The sequence below is a fragment of the Leopardus geoffroyi genome, chromosome D2 (assembly GCF_018350155.1).
Source record: "Leopardus geoffroyi isolate Oge1 chromosome D2, O.geoffroyi_Oge1_pat1.0, whole genome shotgun sequence".
Taxonomy (NCBI): Eukaryota; Metazoa; Chordata; class Mammalia; order Carnivora; family Felidae; genus Leopardus; species Leopardus geoffroyi.
In genome coordinates this window covers 60,445,422-60,461,947 of record NC_059334.1, presented here as the reverse complement: position 1 = coordinate 60,461,947, position 16,526 = coordinate 60,445,422, and the positions used below count along the sequence as shown (strand labels likewise).

The window sequence follows — 16,526 nt, the reverse complement described above, 5'->3', positions numbered from 1 at the left end:
TGACAGTTGTTTCTGTATAGTGGGCAGACCGCTTCCACCTCTAAATTTATCTTACTCAATACTGTTCTATTTATTTAGATTTATAGATCAGGTGTTTGTCTCCAAATAGTTAAAGTTGTAACTGCACAATACCAATCACTGATCATTTGGGTTTTTTACAAAGCTTCCTGAATGGATTCAATTCTACTTACTAGACAATAATTTTTACAAAAAACGAAAGTGCCCATCCCCAAATTTTTAACAGAAAGTAAATAAAAAAATGGACATAACACAGTTTCAAGTACTTTCTCCCTAAATTAACACTGTATACAGGGGCACCTGCGTGGCTCAGTTGGTTAAGCGTCTGACTTCGGCTCAGGTCACGATCTCAGAGTTTGTGGTCTCGAGCCCCGTGTCGGGCTCCATGCTGACAGTTCAGAGTCTGGAACCTGCTTCAGATTCTGTGTCTCCCTCTCTCTCTGCCCCTCCCCTGCTCATGCTCGCTCGTGCTCTCTCACTCTCAAAACTAAAATAAACATTAACAAAACCCAAACACTATACAAACCAGAATAAGAAGGCAGAAGTAGAAACACTTGGGCAACATTGAGATCTCGGTTTTAACTCACTGACTAGCTAATAATAAGCAAGTCCTCTAGTCTCTCTAAGCCTCCATTTTCTTCATCTATAAATCAGAGACCCTATCTAGAAACTTTGCAGGGGGATTGTGAGGATGGAATGAAACAAGTAGCAGGGTTATGGTGGGCACTCAACAAATATTAGACCTCTTCTCCTTTTTCCTAGAATAATGCCATAATGCAAGTAAATTAAAATTATTTTTACTACTGCTCGTTCTCATCTTATCCAACTATATATTAAAAGTTAATAGGTGGTATGCCTATTCTCTGGCAACACTGTAAGAACTTGTTTTTGTTGCTAGTGGGAGACAGAAGATGTTAGAGGTTGTTGCTACAGGCAGTGAGAAGAAGAATTTTTTTTTTTTAATTTTTTTTTTTAACGTTTATTTATTTTTGAGACAGAGAGAGACAGAGCATGAACAGGGGAGGGGCAGAGAGAGAGGGAGACACAGAACTGGAAGCAGGCTCCAGGCTCTGAGCCATCAGCCCAGAGCCTGACGCGGGGCTCGAACTCACGGACTGTGAGATCGTGACCTGAGCTGAAGTCGGACGCTTAACCGACTGAGCCACCCAGGTACCCTGAAGAAGAAATTTTTTGATGAAATGTTTTTGGACATTTTAATCCCCAAAAAAGTTTTTTTTAACATTTATTTACTTTTGAGAGACGGAGACTGACAGAGTGCAAGCAGGGGAGGGGCAGAGAGAGAGAGAGGGAGACACAGAATCTGACGCAGACTCCAGGCTCTGAGGTGTCAGCACAGAGCCTGATGAGGGGCTCCAACTCACAAACTGTGAGATCGTGACCTGAGCTGAAGTTGGTCACCCAAGTGGCCCAGGATATTTTAATTTTAAAAAAGAGAGCGCCAAGGAATTAACTTTCAAAGTAAAATGTGTTACCTTTGGGGATTGGGAACACAGTAAGCAGTAAGTTTTTTTAGGTTATCAGTAACAGTCTTTACTTTTAGAAAAGGCAAATATCGCTCAGACTAAAAGGAGCTAACTTCTCTAGAGGCAGATCCCTTTTGATTGTTAATTTTTTTTTAAATGTATTAAGAATCTCAGTAGGAAAGTAAGATTTAAAGCCAACTATTCTACTATCTGCACTTAAGAAGCAATTCAAGTTATTTTTCCTGAATAAGAAAACTTTTATTTGATGTTGTTTTCACTACACGTAAGCAATCGATCTGTCCTGTACTTGTACACCTAGGATATTTTTAAATGATTGGGAAAACAATGTTACCTGATTGAAATTGATGGCTATAGCCAGACCAACTTCAAAGTACTCTTAATTTAAGCTCTAATGCTTAATGAATGGCAAATTGAGGGTTTCCTGTCTTTTGTTTTGTTGTTGGTAGCTTTTTACTTTAAGACAGACTGAATTTCATACCTGTCTAAGTGAATTCTTCTCTGGTATTATCTTCCTAGGGGGTTCGCCATTATTACAGTCTTCTCTCTCTGAGGAATTCTGTGAAAGAAAGTAAGCTTTAATTCAGTTCTCATTATCTTCAATCTTATTCTGTGGGGGTAACTGAATTACATTTCTAATTCTGTAAGCTAGAATACCATGTATATTTATGCATTTATTCATTTGAAGATTTATATACATATAGACATACACTTATGTAAAGGAAAACATATGCCCATGTATATAAATAAATGTAAGTAGGGACGTAGGTGGAAAGTATTTCATTTATATTTAAGCACTGCCCAGCAGATCACATTCATCAGATATCTAGTTTATTGCTCTTTGAAAATGTAGGTGGGCACTGGACATGAGAAAGTTCCAGTTTATGCTTAGCTGATAACAACTTAAAGCATGATTATTACCTTCTCTTTAAATAATTAGTTTTGAACTATAGTAAATGTTTGGTCACTACAAATTCTCAAAGTATGGATCCTAAAAAAAGAGTTCTTTCTCTTCTTCTTCTTCTCAGATTTGATTTTCTTTTGTTAAAAATAACATAGTACTTAGCTTAAAACAACATCATTTCATCAACGCTTTAGGATTAGAGTCCATTCTTGCCACTATCATCTCAAATAGCAGCTAGGAGGCCATAAATGTCAATGGGATTTTTAAATACTTAAGAAGAGGAGGAAAAACAACAATCCAATTGAAAGCAAGTTCAGAATTCTAAATATCAACAGAATTATAAAGCAGCAACACACAGAATGGGAGAAAATATTTGCAAATCATGTATCTGATAAAGGACTAATATCTAGAATATGTAAAGAAGTTGTCAACTAACCAAACAAAAAACCCCAAACAACCCAATTCAAAAATGCACAAAGGACTTGGCTAGACATTTCTCTAAAGAAGGTACAAACGGCCAATCAGCACATAAAAAGATGACCAACATCACTAATTTCAGAATGTAAATCAAAAAGTGTAAGTAGATACCACATCACATTCATCAAGAAGGCGACTATAAAAAACAGACAAAAACCAAAATATATATTGGCAAGGTTGCTGAGAAATTGGAACTCTTATGCACTGTTAGTATGAATGTAGAAACAGCTGCTGTGGAAAACAGTATGGTGGTTCCTCAAAAATTAAAAATAGAATTATCATATGATCCAACAATTCCACTTCTGGTATATACTCAAAAGAGTAGAAAGCAGAGTCTCAAGGAGGTATGTGCACGTTCATGTTCATAGCAGCATTACCCACAATAGCTAAAAGGTGGAAGCAATCCAAGTGTTCACTGACTGATGGAAGGGATAAATAAAATGTGGTGTATACATCAAAGGAACAGGGTTCAGCCTCAAAAAGGAAGGAAAACGATACAGGCTACAACATGGACAAACCTTGAGAACATTATGCTAAGTGACATAAGTCAGTCACAAAAAGATAAACACTGTATGATTCCACATATATGAGATACTCAGAGTAGTCAAAATCATACAGAAAGTGGATGGTGATTGCCAGGGACTGGGAGAAGGGGGGAATGGGGAATTATTGTTTAACGGGTATAGAATTTCAGTTTTACAAGATGGAGAATTATGGAGACAGATGGGGGTGATGGTTGCAAAACATTATGAATGTATTTAACACCACTAAAAAATGGTTAAGATGATTAATTTTGTTATATATTTTTACCACAATACAAAATAATAGAAAAAAAAATCTGGTAATCAACACATGTAAGTTACTATCTGCAAGGCAAAATACAGAAACTCCGAATACATATTTTTGGGTACTATTTTCCACAACTACATTTATAGTGTTAATATTTTAATATTTGCAAGTTTAAAATACTCATTACATATATCCAACACAGTCTAACTGGGGAGCTACTTTATTTTTAGATCCAGGAATTGTTTCCAAACATGAGTTGATCTGAAAATTTTCATACAAGTATGAAGTTATTAGTAGAGTATAGGATCATAACTGTACTTTAAACTTAGGTGTACCTTTTTTGGTTTGCATCAAATATTGTTATTTTAAAATATATTAAAGGACAAGCAGCATATATATAGTGTCATTTTAGGGCCTTTGCACCTCTGTGGCTACAATCTGTGGGCCCTGTGCATTACCTGTAGTTGGGTGACAGACTACTACTGTAAGGTGTTCCTTTTGGGCAGAAATCTCTTATGAGATCTAACTTGATATTTTATATTTGTGATGACCACTTGAAGGTAATGGTCCCTAAAATTAAGACAAAAAAGAAAAAAATATGCTTTGCTATAAGCAAGGGACAGAGAGACTCAATAACTTCAGAATTCTGTCTTTTCTCCGCATTTTGAAGAAAAGTAATTTAGTCTACCTACAAAACAGAGAGATAAAGCTGAATTAATGACTATAAAGCATTCCAAACAAGGAAACTAGCAATATATGCCACTGTAAGATAAGCAAAGGAGGGGAAAGGCCAACATTAAACCCGTAAGATCAACTTGAGTATTTAAATTTTTTAAAAAAAAGAAAGTATAGGGGCGCCTAGGTGGCTTAGTCAGTTAAGTGTCTGACTCTTGGTTTTGGCTCAGGTCATGATTCATGGTTTGTGTGGTTGAGCCCTGTGTCAGGCTCTGTGCTGACAGTGCAGAGCCTGCTTGGGATATTCTCTCTCCCTCTCTGCCCCTCCCCAGCTCTTGTTCTCTCTCTCTCTCTTTCACAAAGTAAATAAATAAACGTTAAACAAAATAAAAAATAAAGTATAAATCAAAGTTTTAAATGCTAAAATTAAAAAATTAAATGTTTTACAGAATACAAACTTAAGGCAGTATTCAATTATAAACTTACAATTTGCAAGTAACTATTCCCCAGACCATGAAGTTCCACCCTCCCTTAAATGAAGTACCATTTATAATCAAAACTGGTTTAATTCAATGTAAATTCCTATATTTGAACGTTAATTATGTTTTATAAAAATGTCATCATAATAAACTGGAAGCCTAGTTATGTTTTGGTCAAAGTTTATTATAGTAAAGTCACCATAAAGCACATTTTTACTGTATACGTACAGGAAGGGAAACAAAATTGATGGTAAACTCTCTATATACTAAATTACATTGTGAAAACAGTAACGTGAACCTAATGAGCGGCAACTATCTAGCCCATATCCACAATTTTCTTCCTCCTGACTCTCTTAATCTGATTTATTTATCTCTACTTCACAGTAGAGAGATCTGATAGACCCTACCTTAACATTACGTGCCTCTTGATATGATGTACTGAGAAGAACACATTATTACTTCTGAGGTAACCTTGCCAAAAATATCTAAGCTCAATCTGATCACAGAAAATATCAGGCTAACCCAAATTGAGGGATTGAATAATTTTTTAAAATTACTAGTATTGTACTAACAAAAATGTCACAGTCATGAAATACAAAGAAAGACTAAGGATCTGTTTCAGGTGAAAGGAAACTAAAGAGACATGACAACTGAATGCAACTTGTGCTCTGAGATCACTGGGGTGGGGGTAAAATTGATGGTAAACTCCTCTGTACAGACTTATATAGTGACAACAGTGATCTGCATCTAACAGAATGAGTAGTGCCTATCTAGACCACATCCACAATTTTCTTCCTCCTGACCCCTCTACTGCATTTGATTTTGATGGCTAAGTACTGAGTGAGTATTGTGACATAATGGTATAAAGAACATTACTGGAACAATTAGAAAAATTTGAATAAGGTCTACAGATGAGCTAATAACATTGTATTGGTGTTAATTTCCTGATTGTTTCCTCACTGTTAAAATTTACAGGGGCGCCTGGGTGGCGCAGTTGGTTAAGCGTCCGACTTCAGCCAGGTCACGATCTCGCGGTCCGTGAGTTCGAGCCCCGCGTCGGGCTCTGGGCTGATGGCTCAGAGCCTGGAGCCTGTTTCCGATTCTGTGTCTCCCTCTCTCTCTGCCCCTCCCCCGTTCATGCTCTGCCTCTCTCTGTCCCAAAAATAAATAAATGTTGAAAAAAAAAAAAATTAAAAAAAAAAAAATTTACATACAGAAAAATTCACTTGTTTTGCTGTTTAGTTATACGAGTTTGACAAAAAACATACCGTTATGTAACTACCACCGCACTCAAGATGTATCATTTCCCAAATTCTCTTGCACTGCCCTATCCAGTGAGCCCCTTTCTCTAGTAATCACAGATTTTTTTTGTCTCAATAATTTTATCTTTTCCAAATATCACAAAATGGAATCATATACTATGTAATTTTTTGAGCCTTTTCCCACTTGGCTTAATACATCTGAGATTCACTCTTGTTGAATAGACCAGTAGTTCTTTCCTTTTTACTGTCAAGTAGTATCACTGTATGGATGCTCCACAGTTTCTTTATACATTGTTTCCTGATTTTGATAATTTGTACTGTGATTATTTGAAAGAATATCCTTGTTATTTGGAACATACAATGAAACACTTATGTTGGAAAAAGGACATTATATCTGTAACTAACTTTCAAAAGGTTCAGAAAAAATAATAAGTAAATGAATGTGAGCACGTTTCCATATAAACAGAGATAAAGCAAATGTGGCAACATGTTAATATGTGGAGAATATGTGTGAAGAGTATAAGGGGATTCTTTTCACTATTCTTTCAACTGTTCTGGAATTCTGAAATCATGTGAAAATAAAAAATAACAAGTAAAACTGATGAAACCTAGAGGAAAATATGTTTAAAAATGGAAAGACGGGGCTCAGCTGGTTAAGCGTCTGACTCTCGATTTCGGCTCAGGTCATGATCTCATGGTTCGTGAGTTTGAGCCCCGCACTGGGCTCTGAGCTGACAGCACGGTGCCTGCTTGGGATTCTCTCTCTCTCTCTCTCTCTCTCTCTCTCTCTCTCTGCCCCTCCCAACTTGATCTCTCTCTCTCTCTCTAAAATAAATGAACTTAAAAAAAATGGAAAGGTAGAAGTCAGATAAGTGAAAAATAAATTTTGGGGGAAAAATTCCCTCAAATATAAATAAAAGTTACATTCTACCACTTAACCCTGAGCCAACTAGAAGAACTTGACTGCCTACTACAGCTCATTCACAATACTCAGATTAAACATTTCATTATAGTAAACACATCTGCAGAATGTATTTGTAGTCCTGGAGCAATAATATGGTATAAATAGTAGCAGTATATTAAAATATTTCTAAAATATTTCATTACCTTTCATAAATTTATTACCTTTAATTCAAATATTTCTCACTTAAGCCCAGGAGCCCCTGGGTGGCTCAGTAGGTTAAGCATCTGACTCTTGATTTCGGCTCAGGTCATGATCTCACAATTCCTGAGCTCAAGCCAAGCATCAGGCTCTGTGCTGACAGCATAGAGCCTGCTTTGGATTCTCTTTCTCCCGCTCTCTCTGCCCACCCCACCCTCATGCCTGCACCCCCTCTCTTAGTCCAGCACTTACTAGTTTAGAATTGTAACTTCAAACTGGAAGCATTTGGGTTGTAACACCTATACACATACTCACAGATGTTTGGGTAGGAAAAAGTCAATAAAGTGAAATAATGCTAAAGCTTGTGCATTAGATCTCAGGGATGTATTTTGGATAAAATGTGTCCAGGAGTAACCTCGAGGTGAATAAAAAAGAAAAAGAAATCATCTCAAAGAAAGTATTCAGGTGATAAATTTAAATAACCTGTCTCAAAATCAACATATCCAAATTTAAAGCACTCTTTTACCATTCTTACCCATCTTAGGCCACCTCCTTCTCTCCCAACTTTTCTTTCCACCTCAAACTTAAATCCTCAATTTTTACTCATCCCTCCCCCCGACTTTTTTTTTCTTTGAATGTATCTAACCAATTTCAGGTCTTCAATTTTTCCTTTGAATCATCTCTTTTAATAGATCTAACCCGGGGCGCCTGGGTGGCGCAGTCGGTTAAGCGTCCGACTTCAGCCAGGTCACGATCTCGCTGTCTGTGAGTTCGAGCCCCGCGTCGGGCTCTGGGCTGATGGCTCAGAGCCTGGAGCCTGTTTCCGATTCTGTGTCTCCCTCTCTCTCTGCCCCTCCCCCGTTCATGCTCTGTCTCTCTCTGTCCCAAAAATAAATAAACGTTGAAAAAAAAATTAAAAAAAAAAAATAGATCTAACCCTTGGTTTGTATTTCCAGTCTCTACTCTAGGCCACCACCACAGGTGGTGCTAGGCTGCTATTACTATTGAGACAGCCTTCTGACACACTTACCAAAACCCTTATCTAAACCATTCTATACACTACTGTCAAAACCATCGTTCTAAAAAGACTTACCTCATCTCACCCCACACCTTGCTCAAACACCTTTTATAGCTCTCTGTCACCTTCAGGATTAAGTCCAAACCTCTTAGTATAGCATCCACAATCTGGACAATTTACCTTTCCATCAGTCTCTGGAACCATTTACATGACATTATTTACCATTCTCCAAAGTATGAAAAGCACTCTCTCATCCCTGTGCTTTTTGCTAATTCTATTCCCTCAGTGTGTAATAGACTTCTTTCCTGATCTCTCCATCATCAAAATCCTGATTCAAGAATCAACTAAAACGATACTTTGTCAGGGAAGCCTACGCTTATCCCCTCCTCCACCAACACCACACTTACCCCAGATGGAACTGATTACTCTGAATTAGCACTTTATTTCTATTTTGGCACTTCTACTTTATATCTCTCTATATTATATCTCTCTGTGAACAAGCTTCCCACCCCTACTCCCCACTGTAAGATTCCTTCTGAGCAGGGGCAGTTTCTTTTTTATCTGCATTTTCCAGTGGCTCAGCACAAAGTTTGAGAACATAATATGAGCTTTTAAGCATTTGCTGGATTGAATGCTATTGCCAGATTAATCTTTCTTAAACACCACTAATTTCATGGTGGTCTTTTTCCTTAAAAACGTTCAGTAGCCCCTTGTATCTATGGAATCAAATATTAAGTTCTAGGCCTGATTTTCAAGATCTTCCAGAATTTTCTGCCACATTACACCAAGTTATTTCCCTCAACATACATTTTCTGCCCCAGTCAAGCAAGTCTCTTCACAGTCTTATAAACAAGTGATATGACCTCAACATTTTCAGGCTGGAAGGATCCTTAATTTTAATGTCATTCATTCAACAATTATAAACACAAGAAAATTATTTAATCTATTCAAGTCCTACCCATTCTTGAAATGAGTTTCAACTGTCGAATTCTCTAAGAAACCATACAGCTATTCCATCTTTCCCTACTGGAAATTCCTTAACATTTTTATCTTGGTCCACACAGTCGAGCACTTAATTAAGTAAATGTCTGCATGTTACTCTCAGCTACCCAATAACATTGAAAGCTTACTGGGTAAAGTCTTTATGGCTCTGTGTACTTTCCAACACATTACATAATATACAGATAAGTGCTTAATAAATAATCAAAGCCCTATACCCACATTGTCCAGCTAGCTTTAAAAAAGATTTTCAGGGGTGCCTAGGTGGCTCAGTCGGTTAAGCATCCAACTTCAGCTCTGGTCACGATCTCGCGGTTTGTGGGTTCGAGCCCTGAATCGGGCTCTGTGCTGACAGCTCGAAGCCTGGAGCCTGCTTTGGATTCTGTGTCTCCTTCTCTCTGCCCCTCCCCCACTTGTGCTCTGTCTCTGTCTTTCAAAAATAAAAAAATGTAAAAAAAATTTTTAGTAAAAAAAAAAGATTTTCTTTTTTTTTAATTTTTTTTTTCAACGTTTATTTATTTTTGGGACAGAGAGAGACAGAGCATGAACGGGGGAGGGGCAGAGAGAGAGGGAGACACAGAATCGGAAACAGGCTCCAGGCTCTGAGATGGCTCAGAGCCAGATGCGGGGCTCGAACTCACGGACCGCGAGATCGTGACCTGGCTGAAGTCGGATGCTTAACCGACTGCGCCACCCAGGCGCCCCCAAAAAAAAAAGATTTTCAAAGCAGAAAACCTTCAAAGTGATAGCCCAACTACAGTCCTACTAGCCCATCACTAAGGATGTCAGCACGACAATTTAAAGCAGGAGCTAGCAAGTTCCTGCTCTAAATAAAGTTTTTGCAAATAACGTTTTACTGGAACTTAGCCAACTCCACTCATTCATTCACCTTTTATCTATGGCAACTTGCATACATCAAAGGCAAAGGTGAATAATCACAATAGAGATCCTATGGCCCAGAAAGCCTCAAATATTTATTGTCTGGTCCTTTACAGTTAAAGTTTGCCAAGCCTTGATTAAGAAGGAAAAGTTCTTCTGTGGATAAGCAAAGCACTCCTGATTCTTCAGAACTGGATTTTATTTGTTTCTCCCAGTGTCCAAAACAAGTAGACGGATTTTGATGATAGCACACAGCAGGTTTACGGCTAGGGCAATATTCTCCACGACCTAGTAAGTGGCTTATTTACTGTTTTCAGTTATCTATTCGAACACACAACTCCTGATGACATGGATAATCAAGAGTTGATTATATAATCAAATGAAAAACTAAACTAATTTACACAGTGATGAAAAGTCAAGCCACTTGTAATGACTTATCATAATCTTTGAATAAGCATCTTGCTCAAGGTTGGATGGTGCAACAGAGCCTGAGTCTGTCTAAATAGACATCTGTTATAAATAAAATAATCACTGCCAACACTAGAAGTAACATTCCCCACCTATGCCACATTTCTTATTGAGAAAATTCAAAGGATTCTGTAACCAGGAAAGTTATATCATTTTAGTGAAGTGGGTAAATTGTGGTGATTTTGACTCTGATTTTGAACACATTTAAAAAATGGAGTCATTTGAGCATCATCACATAGAATGACAACCACATGAAAGATGAAATTTTGAGACCAATTTCTAATAGCTAGTTGCAAACATCATACAGTGGGCTTGATTGGTAAATTAGTAATTGAATTAATATTTTTCCCATTAACTTAATATATCATTTGGAACTAAGAACAGCCTCCAAATATATATGATTTGCAATTCTCAAAAACAGAAACAATTCTACAAGGTTAAAGGTAATTTAACTACATGGATAAGAACCACTCAAACCCTTTAGTGAAAGGTGACAACTAAAATATGTGTGTGTGTATCTAAACAAATTTTAATTAATCCTTCTAGGATACATTGGGGAAAACATAGGTCATTTAAGTTCAGAAGCTGACTGAAGAATCCTATTCAAGGACTAGTTCTAGGGAGGACCTGAAGTGTCCTCATAAGATAATATTCTCTGGCATGTTTTCATGCACACTGCTTCTCCAGCACGTTTATCATTTGACATACTCGATTAAACCACAACCACATCAAAGCCTCCCCATCCTGCTAAACTTCAACAAGATCTTCCAGTTAAAGCTTTCAAGAAGTGGTATTTTCTAGTAATATACCAATCCAAGCACAGTGCTAGGAACCAGATATAATGGAAAGCACTATCAGACAACCAAACACACAGGATTTCCATTAGTACTGTCTTACTTCCTATGAGAGATGTAAAAAAAACTACCAACTAGATTTTTTCCCCTGCGACACTGTCCGACACTAATTATAAAACACTACAGATGCAGCCTTTCTAAAAATGCAAAGGGATTGTGTATATTTGCAAAGAACAACTATTTTTTATGCTTCCAAATTCTTAATCCTGTTTGGAGCTGTCAGTGGGGGTTAATGGAAGCCTTGGATAGGAGAATTCCAATCTGGTTGGCAGATGGATAGGTTGGTTATAGCTGCATAACTATGTCTTGCCTGCAGGCACAATTCAGAACACTGTTAAAGCAATATAAAGTCTCTGTCAAGCTGAACCATTTGGATCAGTAGCAAGGAGAAATAATAATAAAAAAGAAGTTCATTTCTGGGCCTTGTGCATTTATGCTAGTATGCAGAAACTGATTAATTGTCATAGTGTGCTGGTCTTCTATACTTCAGATTTCTACTTCTGGAGTAGATTTTGCATGCTAATATAATCATTCTCCCTCTTGAGACATTAGCAAATAATCAAATGAAAAACAGGATCATAATTTACTGAGATTCGAGCAATTCTCTATGCAAATTTGACTTGTTATTGCTGCTGCCTCGTTAATCTGAATGCCTTTGACAAACTCCTTTGATTTATGAACTCGTGACAACTCCAATGTGTATATATTTTGCTAGATTGACATTATCATTAAGAGTGGGTGGACTGAGCTCACATGAATGGCTGATTTTATTCGCTGGTGTCTGCTGCTCAACAGCTGAGCATCTCCTCCTCACAAAGCCCCTGAGCGTCAGGCTCTTCCCATCTTCCCATCCATTCATCATCTCGATGTTAATTGGCCCAGGCTTTAAGCAAATTTTCAACACGATTTAAAGGCACGATGACACTGATTACTGACCCTCTGCCATACGGTGCCTATTGATTAACCTGACAGAGATGATGAGCTTGAGGGAAACTAGGTGTGTGGGGACCTCAGGGGGAAAAATATATTGTCTATGCAGGCAAACACTTGTCATTACCTCACAAGCTTGAATTTGCACTGCACACATTCTTAAAACACACTACTGCATTAACACCTACAGCTAACACAGAAAGTGCTTTCTGTATTCAGAGATATTACAGATATGTCCTGTCAAAGCACATGACACATTCAGTATTTAGAAGAACTCCCAGATAGATGGCTGCCTTTCAACCAATTATACTTGTGCTAGCTGATATATGTATTTTAGGTTAAGTTCAAAGAAAGTGTTGGGTGGCTTGGTAGTTCTGTAGGATACCAGAAAATAATTAGAAGAGGAAAACATACTAGGTTTTTAATAAATACAGAAAGGAAGAAAAGGAGTAAGATTGCTATCATTCCACCAATACTATAATCTGCCGTTCTACCACTATTAAAATAAGAGGTACTCCAAAAAAGGAAGAAAACAACAAACTGAATTTACAAATTTGATTTTCTATTCTTTAAATACTGCTACTTTAATTCCAATTGTCAGAGTATTCCTGGCACAGAAATTACCAATAACTGAATATTTTAAAACAAAGCTAAGCATATTTAAGCCTAACAAACATACCCCTTAAATTCTTGCTTACCCATTTTCAACTACTGCTATACTTAGGGAAATTGTGCAGGATATTTGAAGTTAAGCTTCATGAGAAAACTAAATGCTTCATTAATTCGAGGGAAAAAAGTTCCTAATTAATAGTTACTGATCAGGCTCACGCATTAGTAACAAACAAAAGTCTGCTTTACAATACTGCTAGATCTACAAATTTACAAAAGCATGCACACTATCAGGGATCAGACAAACACCATATTTAGATAGGGAAGATTCTTATTTAAAACAAAGCTAACAAAATATGCTCCTGGCCACACATATCACCTTGTTTACTTACGAGTCCTGGGGGGACAGCCAATATACAATTTTAAACACGGAGATTTTGGAGCAGCACTAACAGTTATTTCAAAGCTAAAATAATAGAAAACTGAGCAGCAGCCCAGCTGTAGTCTCTATTACAGTGACACGGGCTGTTAATGTAAGAGATCAAATGTTTTTCAAGTCAAACAGCATTGGTGCCTGTTATACTGGAACATGTAGCTTACTCCCTAAAAGCCTGCCTCCTGCTCTTTTCAGATAAACAAGCTCAACTAAACACTGAGATACTCCGATAAGAAGGATGGAAGCGAGGAGCTGCACCAGGGAGTGACAAGGCAAGGGCAGGAAGGAACAAGCATGCTTTTGTTAACTTCCAAGTTACAGAATACACTGTAATATGGCATTTTAATACTTCACCATTAAATGCACAGCTATAGGAAAAGGATGAATTTCTGCCAATACACATGGGAATTAAAAAAAAAAGCTGAAAGTTACTTGTTTTACACGTTTTGTGAATAGAAGAGCTATCACACAGCAGTCTCAACACAGTCAGCTGTGTGACTTAAAGGCTGAACCTCAACTTAAGAATGACTAGGAATATATAAAAGAGTTCATAATTATGTTAATATGCTCCACATCAGAAGTAAAGTCTATTTAAACTCTAAAGGTTTTTGATTCTAAAGGCTTGATTTAAAAACAAACCAAAAACTTCACACCTTGACCTTTCCAGCAAATATTTTTTCATTTTATTCTGCTTAACATCCCAATTAGGTCACAAAACTGCATTTACTTGTAACAATGTGGCTTAATATTTTTAAAAATCCCAATAGGCTTACAAGGGGGCATTTATATACTACTGTAGATTGTTTTTCTTGACAGAACTAAGACAACTATCACTCCCATTCAGGAAAAAAAGGAGTTTCATGCATATGCTTTCACTGTTTAAAATACAATTGACAAAACACGAAGTAGCTAAACAAGCATGGTAAAGTGAACAAAAATTCACCAAAGATTTGGGATAAAAAGACACATGTAATATAAAACCAAACTCACCTACCATGTGAAACAAAAGTGTTTCTAGCTTAATTTACCTCTTTTACCTTTAAATCTACATGGATCTTAAAGAATGGGTGTTTTTTTTTTTTTTTTTTTTTTCCTTTTCAAGAACCTTTTTGATTATGTGTTTAGGGCAGAGCCTTTCATGCCACAATTTTCTTTTCTGCCATATTTACACAATATTTCATCCAGAGATCCTCTGCATATAGTTTTAGGTGAATTAAGAGGCAAACATTTGCTTCTACTAATAAGCACATCTGGTTATTTTTGTAACTCAAAGACATCTGCATTCTGTAGATCTTTTTGATTTCTCAAAATGGGGTTGAGAACTATAGAACCCTTAGGATGTATGCCAAAATCCTTTCTGTCTGCAGATTAGTTATTTCTCTCATCCCTATTCCTGATTTTTTTTCTGCTAAATGATTTTCGTCACCTTGGATGTCTTCCCTGTTTTGGTGTTCCCATTTGATTACAATTCAACAATATCACGAAAAAAAATTAAAGGCTTCTTTAAAGTTGATAAACTGTAATATCCCCAATGTCTACCTATTGTGGGGTAAAAATGAAATCCTTCCACGTAAGTAAGTAAATTTCTAAAAACCAGATTGGACTAGGTTAAGATTTGTGTCAGGTATGTATTTCAGTTGTGAACTGTCCCTTATTACTTTTTTTCTTATTATTATTAAAAAATTACTATTTTGTGGGCTTATTATCCTCTGGACTTTTCCACTAATTACACAAAGTCTTAATGAATTTTCAGGTCTTTAAAATTACAAACATCATCTCCTCTTACACAGACTTATATAGATTTTTGGTTCCCAAGGGTAGAAAAACATGGTCCAACATAGGCCAACATATACTTGAAGGATATGCCTTAAAGAACTGCAATATATCAATAAGAAATAAAAAAATCACACTTTGTTTTATATCTCTTGCTTTCTTCTTAAAATGCCAAATAGACTAACTACACTCCTTATCCAGGATACTCGGCTTTAAGCTGTAACTTTTGCTTTTACTATAAATTCTGCTTTCTCATTTTCTGCTCATCTCCACCACAGAATTTTTTAAAAAACTACAATAAGGGAAAATATGTTTTTAAACAGAAAACAGCTAATATAATTTATAATGACTATATTCTCATAGGCCTCTAAATAGCCAGATACCAAGGTAGTATTGGCCTAAAGGATTTAAAATTTAAGTGAGAAGTCTTCTATTTCTGAAGGGTCAAAGGTTATAAATAACAATTCATGGCTTCAATTTTTCATTTGTCAATATTACCAAACAACAAAATGAAAATAAAATCAAAACAGATTAACTTCAGAGTTCTACCAGGAGTACTTTAACAAATTTATTTGGAAAGATGGCTAATTTTACCGCGCCAGGAATAAACAACCTTTGTAGGTTGGCTGCTGTTGTTTTAACAATGCTTTTTAAGTATAACAAATTTAAAAACAGTTTTTTTTTTCTCCAGATTTTTTTTTTATATAACAATGCAAATGGTTTCTACTTAAAGGGTATGTTTGTGTGTTTCTCTAACAAAACTATGTCTCTTAAGCCTATGGTCTTAAATTATTGGAATACTAGAGAATGCTTAAATACCTTAAATCTTCCATTTGGTTAAGTATACAGAATTTTGTTTATGCATTCCTGACAAATCCTACAAACAGTTTATGTGTCATTACTTTCTATACCAAAATTGTTCTTAAAGAGTCACAACAAATCTACATTATTTTCTTTTCTCAGAATTACACGAAAAGTCACTACAAATTGAAAAAGTAAGTTTTACTATCATTTGGCAGAAGTAAAGAGCTTTCTTTGCAAATATTAATAATCCTTTGTTGATTAAAGAAAAAACACATGAGAAATATTAATCCAAATGTTCCAGAATTATTCGACCTTGGATCAGCAGCTCATTTTAAAATGGCCTTTTTATTTAATTAAATAATCATGCTAAAATGATAAAAATTATAATGATTAGCCAATTTAAATGGGACTAGTTTTAATCAATGATTTTTAAAAATCTGTTATTATTATCATCAATAGTATTTTGTTGTGTTATGAATGAAAAAAAATCGCTTTACTAACTTTAGACCTCCATATTGGATAACTGGTTTGACAGATATCAAACATTA

The 16,526-nt window shown here is 36.2% G+C and overlaps 1 protein-coding gene across 4 annotated transcripts in view; it reads right to left on the bottom strand.

Annotated features, from left to right (window-relative positions):
- Nucleotides 1–16,526, bottom strand: part of BTRC (beta-transducin repeat containing E3 ubiquitin protein ligase) — a 182,697-nt gene that overhangs the window by 81,294 nt on the left and 84,877 nt on the right. For 2 of the 4 annotated variants that reach the window (XM_045438639.1, XM_045438637.1), the window contains one exon: nucleotides 2,002–2,079. The exons of the other annotated variants lie outside the window; for them this stretch is intronic. In XM_045438639.1, the coding sequence (XP_045294595.1) occupies nucleotides 2,002–2,079 (78 nt within the window). The remainder of the gene's footprint in view (nucleotides 1–2,001; nucleotides 2,080–16,526) is intronic. 4 annotated transcript variants of the gene reach the window in all.